At 33.7% G+C, this 17,038-nt stretch overlaps 1 protein-coding gene across 6 annotated transcripts in view; it reads left to right on the top strand.

Moving 5' to 3' along the window:
* The window catches only part of LOC143247316 (muscle calcium channel subunit alpha-1-like), a 133,449-nt gene extending 120,350 nt beyond the window's left edge, over nt 1-13,099 (top strand). For 5 of the 6 annotated variants that reach the window (XM_076495150.1, XM_076495152.1, XM_076495153.1 and 2 more), the window contains 4 exons: nt 3,293-3,660; nt 4,315-4,400; nt 8,032-8,815; nt 10,105-13,099. In XM_076495150.1, the coding sequence (XP_076351265.1) occupies nt 3,293-3,660; nt 4,315-4,400; nt 8,032-8,391 (814 nt within the window). In that variant the 3' untranslated portion in view covers nt 8,392-8,815; nt 10,105-13,099. The remainder of the gene's footprint in view (nt 1-3,292; nt 3,661-4,314; nt 4,401-8,031; nt 8,816-10,104) is intronic. The other variant, XM_076495151.1, reaches the window with a different exon arrangement.
* Nucleotides 13,100-17,038: the final 3,939 nt, after the last annotated feature.

A 17,038-nucleotide genomic window follows, 5' to 3' on the forward strand; every position in this document is an offset into this window, starting at 1 on the left:
GCAAACAGTTCAATTTCCCCATGTGCTTTTTACCATGCCATGAGATACATCATAACCACAAAGACTATCAACAGGCTGATGCACAAATTGTATACAATTTATAATAAATTATTGTGCTTTACATGGCACTTCTTCATTGTGTATCATGGTGTCTTCCTTTATTCCTGTTATTCTTATGTATTGAATTTAACATATATAGTATTGGGTACAATCACTGCAAATTTCAGTGACTTTTGTTGAATTATTGCCGAGATATCATGCTTTTAGTACTGATACCATAATTAGTTGAAGTATCAAAAATATATATATATTGAGCACCATGCCAAACATTAAAATTTTTTTATTCAGCACCGAAAGGGTTAGGCCTAACTGTTAGTCCAACATGGTGAAATAGAAGAACTTCTTTTAATTGATTATGTTTAATATTAGATCACTAGATTAAAAACTTTGTATATTGCATGTGTGTTTCCAGCTGAGAAAGACTTAATTGTTTTATTATTATTAATAAGATAGCAAAATTCTCTAATGTTTGCAGGCTGTAGATTCCCCTATGTTAGAGGTGGTGGAGGGGACCTGGTCCCACCTGTATATATATATTTAAACATGTGACTATTAATTAGAATTATTCAATTTTCATAAAGAGAAAAAAAAAGTTATTTCGCACCAGCTTTTAGTCCTAGAGAATGTGAGGTACGAGCAGCAAGGTAGTAAGGTCACCTAGTTTACTAATAATTAGGGATAACATGTCACCAACAATATTTTTAGAATTAATGCTCAAATTAATTGCACACTATTATTTTAAAAGATTAAATATTTTGTTACGCCTTTACAGGAGCTAAAATAATGAATGAATCTCAACTTTAAATGATATTTTTAACTTGCTATCAGTGCAAGGCAGGTATATCAATTCATCAGTCTTGTGTTAAAGACTAGCAATATTTTGAAGCTCATAATTACATCAATAGATTGAAAATGATCACTTTGAAAATTATTCAAAAGAAATTGCTTTGTGTGACTAAGTACATTTGCAGACAAAGATGACAATGAGATCAAACCATTGGTAATGACTGTTTTGTAAGTTAACCTATGGGATACATCTAATTGATGTTACTTTAAATATTTGTAGTTTGGATTTTCAATGCTAAATTGTAACTGTTATCTATGTTTAGGAATAAAATTTTATAGAGGTCATGGGAATATACATAAGTGAATTTCTCCGAAAGTCACCCCATGGTTATAACTCATAACCCCATGCTTTGACTCTGTCTTTGTAAATAAGTATTCAAACCCTTAGTAATAAAACTGTGATTGTAAAGACAGTGCAGTAGCAGTAAAACTGATTACACATCTAAAACAGCTTCTTCCAAGACCATAATTAATTTTTTCAGAAGACTGCATTTGAATTTTGATTAGTTATTTTTCTTTTATGGCCTTGTTTATACATAAGTTATGACTACAAAACTGATGTAATGGCTTTCAGAAATTTAGTTTTTTTATTGCTTGAATTTCATAGTAGCAAAGTTTTTCTCCTTTTCACATAGGGCACTTCTTCTTCAGTTTAAGTTTGATTCTCGTTTGACTTGTAATCTGAGGGCCACAAATTCGATTCCTTGTCACACCAAACATGCTAGTCCTTTCAGCTGTGGGGCATTATAATGTTATGGTCAATCCCACTATTCATTGGTAAAAGAGTAGCCCAAGGGTTGGCAGTGGGTGGTGATAACTAGCTGCTTTCCCTCTAGTTTTACACTGCTAAGTTAGGGACAGCTAGTGCAGATAGTCCACATGTAGCTTGTGCAAAATTCAAAACAAACAAATAAGTTTGATTCTTGTATTCAATATCATGGTGTGTATACTGGACTTTTTTGGTATCAGTTACACACTGCTAATGTCAGTTACTGTATTCACTCAGTGCTAACACAAGCTACTGCTATACCTGTGACTACACCTTAGCCTGCCCCAGGTTTGTAAACTACTGTTTTACCTTATATTTTGTACAATGGTTAGAGGCTGATTGAATTAGTGTATATACTGCAATCTTGCTTTCATTTGCATGAAATTGAACGTTTCTCTTTTAGGTTCTGCTAACCCTAATCTGCATTCTTTAATTAAAAGCAGCTCCCTCTCCATAGCTGCAGTTCTTCTAAGCCTAACCTGCATCCTTTAATTAAAAACAGCTCCAACTCCATAGCTGAGGGTGATAATAGTTTTTCCTTTGATCCACCATTCTCCTTTATGAGTGTTTTTCACTTTCCTAACCATTCTGGATCTTGACCTCTAATCTCCTCATCCACTGAAGTATTCAGTGTTTGCAGTCCCAGTTTTGATGTAGATTTTGGAAACCCCAATATCACAATACAGATGTCAACAGCAGCCCCACCACCCATCAACTGTAGTATTAACTAGTCTGAGTTATTCAAGTACAGAAATCTTTGATTCTTCTAATCTCATTAACTTCTGGATACCTAGTGTCAGATCTATTATGGCTGAGTAAGAATCTTTTTTTATTCTATATTACTCACATCAAATTGTTCTACAAACCTCAGTAAAACTTTGTCATGCAAGAAAAACATTCATGGATGCATCATTACTCTTTCCTTTCTTAATAACAAACAACACAAATTGCACATATTTTAGAAGACAATGCATCCAAATCAAGTGTATATAAACACATGCCCATACTTAACATATTAAGAATAAATAAATGTAAAAATATATAAAGCAACTACATATTCCTATAGACTTAGAACAATGCAAGAATAATTTAAGTGGGTTTGGATTTGTGGTGCATTTTTTCATAACCATAATTTTTCTCCGAAGTCTAATTGAATAATTAAATAATCTATACATTTATATAAAATTAAACAGATAGGAGTTCTTGCCAACACTTGCTAACATAGCCTTTAATAATTATTGTAGCCAATAGACATGAGTAACACTGTTGAATTGTATAAAAGCTTGTAAGTAGGAGCATTAGAAAAAAAATCACTTAAGAACTAGCTTTATTATCAGATTGGCATTAAATAGTACTTACCACCTTAGGACACAGTTACTAGGTTTAATTCTTGGTACTTTCTTGTATTCATCATAAACTTAACTCTTTTTTTTGTATTTGTATACAAATGTATCATAATGAATAATTTTTACTACTGACACTATGAGCTAGCTATGTTACTCTTCCCTCTGTGGTTTCTTATACTATGCTGTTCCTATAACACCCAACTAATTTCCCAAGTGCAACAAAACTTACCTCTGTTTGTTTGTGTGTGTTTGTGTTCTTTCCCTTTACTAGTTCTTCCTTAGAGGGCTCTGATGAACACTTAGGACCTAAACCTCCCACTCCACCCCCAAGGAAGTTCCTTAGAAAGGGTGGGGGTGGTAGTTTCCGTCTGGCCTGTCTCACCAAGCAGGACAGTCATGAACAACCCATTATTACTGATTCTGAACCTGAACAACATCAGCAGCAGAACTGTTACCATGACCACAGATCTCTGAATCATGTTGCTGCTTCTCTTAGACTGGCTCAGCTTCCTGCCTTAGCAGTAGCAGGACTCACTCATGATGGCAACATTCATCACTCAACTCGTCAAAAGAATGGTCAGGGGTATCAAGAAGATGGAGAACCATACTACCTTCCAACTCGCAAGTTTGCTTTTCATGGTAAATCTAATTTTTTTTTGTCTGAAAGTTAACATTTAGGCTTAAGAAGTACAACATGTTGGTTGGACGGTGTCATTTTAATCATCTTTAAATTTGTGTATTTGTATCAGATAACATCCTAGCCATGATCTCTTCTTATTGACAGTTTAGTTTTAAATCTTATAGAAAACAACAGTTGAAATTTATCAAATTTAGATATCTCACATCTTTCAGTTTGAAATGTGAAATTTAAAAGCAATACAAAATTACAAAAGGGTTTTTAACCCAAAGGAACTTAAGAATATTTTTAAATGCATATCATATACATATTTCTTGATAAAGCTAACATTTAATGTCACACATTCAGTTTAAAGAATATATACACAGACCACCTAGGGCACTAGTATACTTACTGTGAAAACATGCATTATGTAATATTTCCTTTCTGAGTTGGTCGAGATCAGAAGAGGAATTCTGTCAAAACTAACACTGATCCATGTTTTGTCATTGTACATTTATTTGTTGAATTGTTCTGAGAACAGAAAATTACCTTTGATTTTAAACACACGCATCAGACAGTAATACAAAGCTGAACCTAGCCAGTAAGATAAAGTATTTTTCACTTTGGTAACAAAATTATGTTTTATCATTGGTAATTATTTTGTACAATTTTAGGTTTTGAACCTAGTGCTGTAACCAGGGTTTATGACATAGACAGTCCTATGGAAGTCGTAGGAAGTGCAGAAAACCTAGTTGGAAGGGTAAGAACTTTATTCAAATGTATTGTTTAAAAGGAAACAGTGAACGTTATTTTCTCAAATTAAAAAAACCCAACAAACCTAGACCAAAAAGTGTGGAACTGATGTATTAAATGTATTTTATTGACCTCTGTTGCCAAAACAAATCAGGTTTTACAAAGTTTCTAAAGCTTGCTGTTTGTCACTTCCTGATGAATGGATGGCAAAAAATTGTATTTAAACTTTCTTTCTTAAATAAAATATTCATTCTGGTTACAACTGTCAAAAAAATACCAGAAACAACATTGTCAAACTTGTTTGTGGCACAAGTGTTAAATTTTTATTCAAGTTTCAATACTCTTTACAAACATGAGGAGAAAACATTATATCAGTACATACATGACATAAAGCCTGTTTTTAAATATTTAAAAACAGTTTAGATTTTTGTGAGTAGGACTGAGTGAAAACAAGTCCTTGTACACATTTTTATTCATGAACCTCTTAAAGAGAAAGTTTTTACAAAGTTTCTTCACACAATTCTTGAATTAAAATGGAACCAAATTTGCTTTCAGTTCTAGTTTCTGTATTATCAGTGACAGTGATTTCTATATCTATAGAACTATTGTACTCAGGTGGAATGTTATTGCCTACATGGAGATTCTTTTACACACTTTACGATCAAAATGTACTCTTTATTTTATTATAAGCTATACTCTGTACTTTTATCAATTACTATGTTGCCCTTACACTGACTGATTGACTAATAAAGCTTTTCTTTCAGTAAGTGTGAGAACACACTTGTGGTTACTGCGTGTTGTAGTTTATTTTAATGCATTAGTTCACATGGCCCTTTGCAATATGGAAGATTCCAAGTAAACAGTTTTGGATCTGTGTTTTGTAGTACAAGCATGTTTTTTCTTATTTCTGTTCTGCATTGCTTGTTCCATATTAATATGTGCTTACATGTCCTTACCACCTCTCCATACTATTTTAGAGTGAAAAGCTTATTTGAACAAACCAAATACACAGAAGGCCATTGTCATTGAATAAGAATATAGTAAATAATAATAATAATACCTGTATCATTGTAGAAACAACTACTGATTTTATCCTTCCATAAACAGTATACAGTATATCTTTATTCAGATAAATTTCTGAATTCTGATGTAGGTGCTTTGCTTGAAGTTAGCATCCTTTTATGTGGGTTAAGGTTACATACTACAATAATTATGTTATAAAAGCTTGCACCAGCTTGATCGTGTGTCTGTGGGTATCCCCACGATAGTGTAAACTATCTCAAGAAATGATACAGATAATTGTTCAGGTCAGTGTGAGTTAAGGGTTCTATCCCTTGAATATATTATTTGGAAAATTTGGTGACATAGGTAATCTAAGGATTGTGGGATACTGCAATAGGAATTGTAGGCAATCTTGAAATAACCTTTAAATTTATATGCTGTTGGCCAAAATGTTAAGGCCAATTAACATAAAGAAAAAATATGCATTTTTCATTGTTAGACTGAACCACTTATTTGAGTAGAGCTTCGAAAGATGAAAATAAGAAAAGGGAAAATAAAAAAAAACAACTTTTTAACATTTAATGAGGAAAACGTGAGCACTATGAAATTAGCCTAAATACTAGCTGGTCAAAAGTTTAAGACCATACCAAAAAGAATTCCTAAACAGGGTACGAAATGCCCAACAAGAGGTTTCAGTAGTGAGTTGCATGGCCATCATTGTAAATAACTTCAAAAATTCACTTTGGCATGGCCAATATAAGCATTTGCAGAAGGCTGGTTAGAATGTTATTATGAGTGGTGAAGATGGCTTCATGAAGATCATGCACTGTATGGAATTGACGTCCATTTCTATAGACTTCTCTTGCCATCCACCCCCAAACATTTTCGATGGGGTCCAGTTCAGGCGAACACACTGGATGGTTCAAAAGAATCACGTTATTTGCCATGAAAAAGTCTTTTGTCCTGCAGGCATTGTGGGTTGCAGCATTGTCCTGCTAAAAGATCCAGCCATTTCCACACAAGCAAGGGCCTTCAGTCAATAAGGATGCTCTCTCCAACATGCCAGTGTAGCCAGCTGCTGTTTGATGCCCATGTATAACCTGAAGCTCCATTGTTCCATGGAAGGAGAAAGCATCCCAGGTCATGATGGAATCTCCTCCTCTGTGTCGTGTAGAAAATGTCTCCGTTGGGATATCCTTATCGTGCTAGTAACGTTGGAAGCCATCTGGACCATCCAGGTTAAATTTTTACTCATCAGAGAACAAAACCTTTTTCCACTTTTCTACGTCCCATGTTTGGTGCTTCTCATCAAAATTTAACCAAACTGTTTCGTGGTGTGGAAGGAGGCGTGGCCTTTGAAGATCTTTACGATTTTTAAAGTCTTTCTCTCGTAGATGCTGTCTTATTGTCCTTGAGCTGTATTCTGTGTCCGTAAGGGCGTTAATCTGGTTCAATGATTGGCTGGTGTCTTGCTGGACAACCCGTTGAATCCTCCTGTTCAATGCTGGTGAAATTATCTTGGGCTGACCACTGGAAATTCTCCTTCGTATCCCTCAGGGTCGTTTAAGAAATTTGCAACTGCAGTTTTACTCCACTCAATCTCACCAGCGATGGCACGTTGAGAGAGACCTTGCAGCTCAACAATTCTGCCACGTTCAAACTCTGTGAACTTTTTAGCCTTTACCATGTTTTTACCCAATGTAACACAGGAGCTTTCAGTGGGAGATGTTGACAACGCTAATGCTTGAACACAAATGACTAAATTTAATTATGTGTTTACCGATTAACGCTTCATTTCAGTATGGTCTTAAACTTTTGACCAGCTAGTATTTAGGCTAATTTTATAGTGTTCACATTTTCCCTATTAAATGCTAAATAAGTTTTTTATTTTTATTTTCCTTTTTCTTATTTTCATCTTTCAAACTCTACTCAAATAAGTGGTTGAGTCTAACAATGCAAAATGCATATTTTTTCTTTATGTTTATTGGCCTTAAGATTTTGGCCAGCAGTGAATGTTGTGTTATTGGCACCATTTTAATATTATTTAAAAACTAAATTGTAAAATTAAAAGGCAAACAAACATAACACTTACTGTAATGAAAATTTATAAACTGTTTAATTTGAGGATGTTTGATAGTGTACAATTTGAAAGTGATTTTTTGAAAAAGTTTATTTATTTGAAGTACATACTTAGAGAACTGTTAATGCAAACAACCTTGTGTATCTAATTCAGGCAGAAATGATGTACAAACAAGATCTCCAAATAGGTTGTTCACTTTAACAGCTCTTTATGTTTGTTTGTTTTAACATGCTACATTGTAACTAACCCAATTTTGTACTTTGTGTGTCAGGAAGAAATTCATTAAGTTTGGTATATATGTACCTAGAAATTGATCTATGCAAATTTGAGGAACCAATTACTATCACAAGTTTTTCTGAACTTTTTGTATTTCCTTGACTCATATTACTTTCTTATATTCTCCATTAAAAATTTCAATACAGAGAGTTCTCTTCTCCCATCATCTTTAAAGTACTTAACAGAAATTAAAACTATTTATCAAGACTGAAACAGCTCAAAATGTTGTTGAGAGGAAAGCACATATGGGTGATATCAAAATTTTTTCTTTTCCACTTAGGTCTTGCATGAACAAGGTTTGGGTAAGTACTGTGACCCAGAATTTGTGAGAACTACCCAGCGAGAACTAGCTGAGGCTATTGACATGACTCAGGAGGAAATGGACAGAGCTGCACATCACATACTTCTTCAAGCAGATGCCCGACAAAATGAGCAAAACATTAGTACTGGAAATTCTTATTTCACCCACAACTATCCAGACTATGGCAAAGTGACAAAACACCTGGAGGCTGAGAGTCAAGACTCATCTTTGGACAAAAATATGTATATTTCTCATCAAAATGAGACTGTGTCAGCTAGTCAAGTAAATCTTAAGAGTACACAGGCTAAGAGTCATAGGTATGACAACACAATGTTATAGCAGTAATAGATTTAGGGTGAAAATTACTAGATCTGGTTATGGGAATCTCCATTTGTATTTGGGAGTTAGCACAGGTGCTTCCTTCCATGAGCTCAGTTTTGTATTTTGTGATGTTGGATGCACCATATGTTGACATCCAACAGTCTTTTCTTCATCTCTCTTTATGATGTGTACATGAAATGGAGAGTGATAACTTCCAGTGCCTTCCCTACATCCTAGCTGTTTACCAGTTTCATTTTCTTCATGTAATGGTTAGGGGCTGCTCTACACTGGCTACAACTGTTTCTTTTTTCTTTTGGATACTGTGATTACCCACAACTTAGTGAATGAAGTGTAGAGAAAGGATGACCTACCACCTGTTACTATTTTATAATAGTACTTTGTAATGAAGGGATGAATTTTGAAAAAAAAAAAAGAACAATAGGTAAGTAAAACAAAGCATGTTTTAATATTCTGTATCTATGATTTTTTTGATAAACAGTTATATGTTTTCTTGAATAAAACACAATAGGTAAGTATAATAGAAATTTAGAATTTCTTCTAATTTAATTAACATTCTAAAATAAATCTAAACACTTTATAATTGATTAAGTCACACATTAGTGGATCTGAAGTCCAGTAGACACCAGTCATTTTACAGTTTATTTTTCTGGAAACGTTTCCCACCAAGTCACATTTTAGTGTACCCAAAGCTGGACTTGAATAATTCTACAGTTTATTTCTACAGCAACATTTCCCTCCAACAGATGACCAGACATTTGAAGTGCTAGTGAAGTTGTTAAGTATGTGGTAACTGTGGCTTTGAGAATACATAAAATCATGTTAAAATTACTGTGTATCTGGTAACTAGTCTCCTGCTATATTAACTTTTCAATAAAAACTTTAAATTTCTCTGAAGTATTGATGTGTAGGTTGTTAATTACTCTTGCATAGATTCAACTTTCACTTAAAACAGTTGTTTCAATGACCCTAGTGATTCACATATTGAAGAACCATTGGAAACTCATACTAAAACTTAATACAGTAATTTAGAAGAGAGGGAATCAATAAAAAAAATGAACACCATGAAAATAAATTACTATAAACATCTTCAGTAGAAAACAAAGTAGGCTTAACTCAAATTGGAACAGAATGAAAGGGCATGTTCTTCCTGTTGTTGAAATAAATATTAATTTCATTTACTTTGTTAATGATAATGAAGTGCATAGTGTAACCTTTCAAGAGTGAGACATTACTGATTGGTTTAGTTTCTATGGAAATAACTGTGTACAGCTATACCAATTTTTCCTGTGGCAAATATTATCTCCAGCAACCATTAACATAGTTTGATTTTAGTTTGTTCTTATGTGTATATACATAATATGAAGATTATTAGTGCATTGTACATATCTTTAATTTTATTTGTTAAGTTCCCTTTATTAATTACTTACTATACAAGTTTGGAAAGTAATTATATAATAGAAGGAATACCTTCTCTTATATTTCAATGTTCCATTCCTTTTGTCAATAAAGGTGCACAAAATATTACAATAATATTATATAGTTAATATATTCGTTTTTTTAACTAATAACAATCTGGTTGTAATAATTAGTAATTATAGAGAAGGAAGACAGTTTTTATTTTATTTCAAAGATCCACTCTTCAGTTGAAGTATTGAAATAATAGTAATAATTATGTTAATAAATTAGCCTCATGTTAAGTTTTGTTTTTAGGTGGTACGAGTAAGGAAGGATATAACTCTGAACATCAGGTTGTTTGAAGAGTATCTCTCGTGCTGTAAGAGAACTTATTTTCATATCAAGTTTCATACATCACCATCATACATATAGAACTTAAACCTTGCTTATTTCATGATTTCTGGTTTTCACACCTTCTGTAGGAAATAATAATAGTAGCAGTAATAGTGCTTAAAGTGGTTTTTCATAATTAATATTATTCAGTTTGTTTTAATTATTGTAAATGTGCTGACTTTGAAAACTAAACTTGTTTTAACTGTATTTCTGATTTTCATAATACATTGTTCATGTAAATAGGTAAATATTTTGTTTCAATCTCTTTTATTTTTGTGGTTGAGCTCTATGACAAATAGCTAGGTTACTCTAAAATCATCTATACTTAATGGTTGAGTTCTAATACAAACAGAAGTGGTTACTCTATAATCATCCTTACTTAATGGTCGAGTTACAATCCAAACAGAAGTGGTTACTCTATAATCATCTCTACTTAGTGGTTGAGTTCTTCTAATACAAACAGTAGTGATTACTCTATAACCATCCTTACTTAATGGTTGAGTACTAATACAAACAGAAGTGATTTCTCTGTAATCATTTGTATTTAATGGTTGAGTTCCAATAGAAACATTAAAAACTGCTCTTGTATTGGGGATTTGATAATTTCTGTTTAATTTGTTTGTGAATCAAACCATGTTTAAATATCCTAAGTTATTTTAAAGTTAAAAGGCCTTTGAAACAATAAGACATTGTTATTTAATTATCTTTCAACTTCATTATTTAAAGTTGATATTGTTGGAATTATATTTTTTATCAAAGTGTTGTTGGTACTCTGGTGTGTTGTGCATTACTTGTGTTATCAGAACTACAGGTTGTACTTAAGTAACAGAAGTTCAGGTGTTTGATTTGAAATTTTAATTTAATTTGAAAGATCTTGCAGGTAATCTATGTTATAGTATATTATATAATAGTGGCAAAATACAATCAGTTCTTAGTATTCTTGCAGGTGACTGTTTTTTCATTATATTTATTTTGTGAAAATGTTTTTAGATCTTTCAACCTTTTATTTGTGATGATGAGAAACCCAGTTGAAGTAAAAATATATTCTAAAGACAGCTGGTAAGGGTATTAAAACTTTAGTTAAAATAAAGTACAGAACAACATTTTAGGATCCATACCAGCCATCTTTAGAATTCATCTCAAGCTTCTAGTTACAGTACATAAAGTATTAATGTGCTACTTTGATAAGCACTCAATACAGCTGTATAATGCAACATGTTTTATACTGTATCAGTGCAATGGTATGTGTGGATTTCATTGTGTGTAACTAACTACACACCTGCCTAAATTATAACACAATGGTATAGTTATATTATGATATCATTGGATCAAAACTATAGTACAGTGGCTTAGTTGTAGTGTGTTACCTACCACTGAGTTAAAATTAAAGTGTAATGGTTTCGTTATAACATGCTATCATAAAGCCAAGATTATAGTGGTCTATTTTATTCCCAGAATCATTGAATGCATGCTACCACTGACTAATTTCTATATCATTTGTAACTATAAAGTTATTGTATTGGCCTAGTTATAAGTAAATATGTTCAGTTCTTTACCAATTACAGTATTTATTTTGAAGAGGTGATGGATTGCATTTTAATGAAGGAAAATGTCATGGTTCTTGTCCTAATGAACATTTCCCAAGGTCCAAAAGTGATAATTGTGTTTGAATCCAATTAACACTTTTGTACAATAGAAGCATTAATAAGCTGACTGGAATCATCTTCATCATGACTGGTTTATAATAAAATCAAAATTCAAGAAATATTTCCTGATTTCATGTGTGATATTTAGAGATTAGAGAAAGACTATTGTAAACAGATGAGTAAATTTGATTAACATTCCCAAAAGGAGTGTCAAGTGTTGTTATAATTGTTTGTTTTGTATACTTTTCTCTCAGAGCCATGCTAAATTCTACTTCCCATCTCTGTGTTAAGATCAAGTTTCCACCCCTAAAAATGCTAAACTCAAGCTTCCATCCTTAACCCTGCTAATAGAAATCTCAATGGCTTTTTTAAAATTTAACACTTATTTCAATGGTACTTATAATAAGTTTACTGAATGCAGTATAAAGGGTTTGTTAAATTATTTCTGATATTACTTTCCATAAGTCGGCAAATGAATTATCATCATTTGGATTACTGATGATTCTATCTTACGTTATATGTGACACATTACAAAACCTATTATGTGTGCTAAATCTGCAAGAACGAAGCAGTAATTACAACATTCTATCTAAAAACAAATTAAACAAAAAAAAAGCATTTCATTATTTTCTAATATAATAAAAGATTTTGAAACTTTTTCATTAGAGAAACCTAGCTAGAAAAGGAAGGGTATGCGAGTTTGATTTTTTACCAGTTAAAAAAAAAGATTCTATTAGTATTATTTTCAACTATTATTACTATTTTCAATACATATAACTTGTTTTCTCTGCCAGATATTCATACAAAGTCTTGTTTGTAAAAGCAATCAAACATATTATTTAAGTTTAGTACAAGGTTAATACTTCTTTCATTCATATTGATATGAATTTGTAACAAAATATTAATTAATGCCAGTGAACCATTTAATATGTCAAGCCTTCATCATCACTCAGCATTATTTTTACCATGACCCTTGGATTTTTGGTTTTGAAACTCGTTTGATATAATCTTAAAAATGTCTGAATGTTTCTAGTTTTGTTAGTTAAAAATAAAATTGCTTCACCATTTTCAATAAAAATACTTGTGGAGACCCCGTTTGTCTTTGAAATTTGGATAAATATGTATTCCCATTATTACCTCATTGTTTGCTACCTTTGACCATTATAAGAACATTTGAGAACTTTTTTTTTTTTTTACGTTTATGGAAGACAATGCTTTTAATCATTTATTGTAATATTGACTTGTACAAAATAAAGATCACTGTTGAAGGAGTGTTGCAGCAAATAAATCATACCTCTCATCTCTAAACACTGGTGTTGGAAGTTGATAATATCTGAACATATTTTAGTTGTTTCAGGGATATTGTTACTAAATTTCAATCATCTAAAAAAGGAAATAAAAATCAACTTTTAGACATAAGGAGCTGCTAAAGTAAGAACACAGAACATGACCTACACCCTTTGATCATTCAAGTCTTCAATTTGTGAACACAGAACAAGACCTGCACCCTTTAGTCATTTAGGTCCTCAGTCTAAGAACACAAAAAAAGACCTGCACCCTTTAGTCGTTCTGTCTAAGAACCCGAACAAATACTTGCACCTTTTGATCATTCAGGTTGACAGGTCCTTAGTTTAAGAACACAGAACAAGATCTGCAAGGTTCTCAGTGCGGATGTCTCGGTGAACTTGTTAAACTACAGGTCTGTTGGTGAGCACATTAAACTAGTCTCTCAATTAGCTCGTTAATCTGTGGGTTTCTTGGTGCGAACGTTAAATTACAGACGTTGTCGAATATATTAAGTCAGCCCAGGAGTTAGTGGGTGCTGTTAAACTGCCCTTCTCTCCATGTGCATATTACAGTGCTTAAAAGTGAAATGTAAAATTAAAACAGGAGCAACGCTAAGACATGTTCCCAAACTTTATTATGGATAGAACACATAACACGTCATAATTAGAATATCAAATCAACACAGTAGTAAGAAATTTAAACTTCTGATGAAAATGTCAAATCCTTTTCATTAAGAAAAGCCTGGTATATTTCTCGTGCAAAAAAGATGCAAAACTGAAGCTGATCACGGTTCTGACAAACATAACAATTTTTAACGAAGCAATGGATACAGTAGAATGGAAAAACTGAAATTATTCAAAATTGTCATAAAATCCTTCAAGTTTTCTTCTTAGAACTTGAGAAAAAAAATGATTTTTTTAAATGCCAAATTCTTGATCATCAAAAGCCGAAAACATCCAGACTTACCACTCGCAAGTTATGACAGAAATTCTGTATTTTTTGAAAACTAAATAGGGCATATCAGTCATACAGAAAAAGATGAAATTAAATTTCTGATAAAATAAAAAAGGCTAAAGCATTTGAAACTTTTAATATTTTTAGAAAAGCCATACGCAGTAGATCCAACGTTTTATTACATTGTACAGAAATAAATGTTTTTGAACTGCGGAGTTTGGACAACTATAAACCAGTGTTGTAAAACATGATTTAATTAAAGTAAGCACCACTTGCTTCAACACACTTTTGCCAACGTGTAACGATACTGTTTATGTCCCTGCTATAGAAATCAGAGTTTCTATGGTCAATGAACTCCCTGAAAGCTTCTTCTGCAGCTGCCTGGTTTTGAAAGCGTTTTTTGTTTAAAAAGTTGTCAAAGTGTTTGAAAAAAATGAAATATATAGGGGAAAGGGCTGCAGAATAAGGTGGATGAGACAGGACCTCGATTCCCAATTCGTTCAATTTTTGGAGTATCATCCTTAACAGGTCTCATAACGCCGATTTTGTTGATCTTCAGTCAGCTCATGCAGAACCCACTTATCTAACTTTTTCTTTTTTCCAATAGCACTCGGGTGGTTAAGAATGCTTGATTTGCTTGAGTCTAGCTTTTCTGCAAGCTCACATACTCTTGTGCAGGGGTCTGTTTCAACTGCTTCCCTTAATGTGTTTTCATCTAAGGATGGCTTCCTTCCATGACCTTTGTGGTTTTTAAGACTTTCATCTCCATGTCGAAACCTTTGGAGCCAATGCTGAACTCTACGTTCAGTAACATCCATGGCCGAATGCCTGGCTGATGCTCCGTGTAGTTTCAGTAGCTTTTCGTCCAAGTTTGAAGTCATTGAGGAAAATCAGATGAAATTCCTTCTTGGGAATTGCGAAACTTACTCTGAGTAGAGTTGAAACAGCAGATAATTAAGACACTTAGTAAGTGACAAACGCCTGATTAAACCAACCAACCAACGATAAGTTGCTCAATATTCAGTTTCTAAATGTCATCGTGAGAATTTCTACATTTCTGGACAACCTAATAAAATGTCTTAACGTATTCACCGTGCAGAAGAAAGATAAGTTTGATGGAGCAACAAACATTTAAGGTAAATCACGACTGGTTTAAAATATCCTAATTGAACGTATTTTTCGTACAAAATCAAGATAAAATTAGACTTAATTAAAAGTTGAAATAAAGAATTTTGTTTAAAAGAAAAGTTTGAAAGTTAAAAACTGGTGTGCTTGTAAAGCAGCAGGAGAGAGAGAATAAAAAGAGGTAAAAATTATAATAAAAAAAGGCTTAAGCCACAAACGTTTTCACGAAGAAATGGTTCTTCAGAAACAGTCAAATTGGGTTTATTTTTTCTTCAACCCCAGTGGCTAAGCCATAAGTCTAAAAGCTGATAACTTTAAAACACAGTTTGGATACCAGTAGGGATCACAGCCCAGAAAACCCAGAGTGTTTGTTTTTTTTACTTCGCGCAAAGCTACACGAGGACAATCTGCGCAAGCCGTCCTTAATTTAGCAGTGTAAGACTAGAGCAGTGGTTCTTAAACTTGGTTCAATCGAACCCCAGGGGTTCAGCGGAAGTCAAGACACACACTGTGTGTGTGTCCGTTCCGTTCACCCCATTCGTATAATTCGTGACGTCATGCTCCACTTGGCCATCATTGGCTGCGGCTGATCACGTCACATCACTTGGCCTTAATATTTGTGCTGCAGGGAACTATTTGTGCTTAGCAGTCGACTTGTGACTGTAGTAATCGTGCGTCATTTGTGATTTTTTTATAATCTTTCAATCCCTTCATACTAACTATGTCGAGAAAAAACAGAAAGTGGTCGGACGAATACGTACAATATGGATTCACGTGTATAACGGAACAAGATGGGAGTTAACGTCCTCAATGCATAATTTGCAATGCCAAGTTGAGCAATTCTAGTCTAGCACTGGCAAAACTAAGAGAACACTCCTTAAAGCTGCATGGAGATGGGAAATACAAGAACACAACGCTTGCTGAATTCAAGGTAAAGAAAGCCAGGTTCGATGAAAAGGTTACTTTGCCTGTTCTCGGCTTTGTACCCATCGACAAACCGATCCTCACAGCATCGTACGAAGTTGCGTACTTGATCGCAAAGCAGGGCAAACCACACACCATTGGTGAAGCACTCGTAAAACCAGCTGTGTTGAAGATGGCAAATATCATGCTGGGAAAAGCTGCTGAAAATTAGTTATCCAAATTCCTCTTTCAAATGACACCATCAGCAGCAGAATAGATGACATGAGCGATGATATCTCGGCTCAAGTCGTTGCAGATCTGATTTAAAGCCCAGCAAAATTCAGCCTTCAACTCGACGAGACCACCGACGTTTCCAATCTAAGCCACCTTGTATTCGTGCGCTATTTGAAGAACGATGAGATAAAAGAAGATTTTTTATTTTGTAAGTCTCTTACAACAACAACTAAGGCAGTCGACGTGAAGAAACTTGTGGATGACTTCTTCAGAGACAACGATCTTTCGTAGAATATGGTTTCTGCAGTTTGTTTGGACGGAGCTGCAGTCATGCTGTGACGAAACTCTGGTTTTGGTGCGCTGGTGAAAGCCGATGCACCACACATCATTGTAACGCACTGTGTTCAGCACAGGCATGCGTTGGCAACAAAAACCTTGCCTTCAAAACTGGCAGAAGTATTAAAATTGTAGTGGAATGTGTGAACTTTGTGTGAAATAGTGCCCTAAAGCACCGCATCTTCAAAGAGCTGTATAATGAAATGGGCTCTGAATTCGAGGTACTTCTGTACCATTTTAACGTTCGGTGGATATCCCGGGGAAAGGTGCTGAATCGTGTTTATGCCGTGCATGTTGAATTAGTCCTGTTTTTGCGAGAGCACCAACATAGTCATGCAGATTGCTTCGAAAAATCTGAGTTCATTCTCATT

Source organism: Tachypleus tridentatus, chromosome 3 (assembly GCF_004210375.1).
Source record: "Tachypleus tridentatus isolate NWPU-2018 chromosome 3, ASM421037v1, whole genome shotgun sequence".
Classification (NCBI taxonomy): Eukaryota; Metazoa; Arthropoda; class Merostomata; order Xiphosura; family Limulidae; genus Tachypleus; species Tachypleus tridentatus.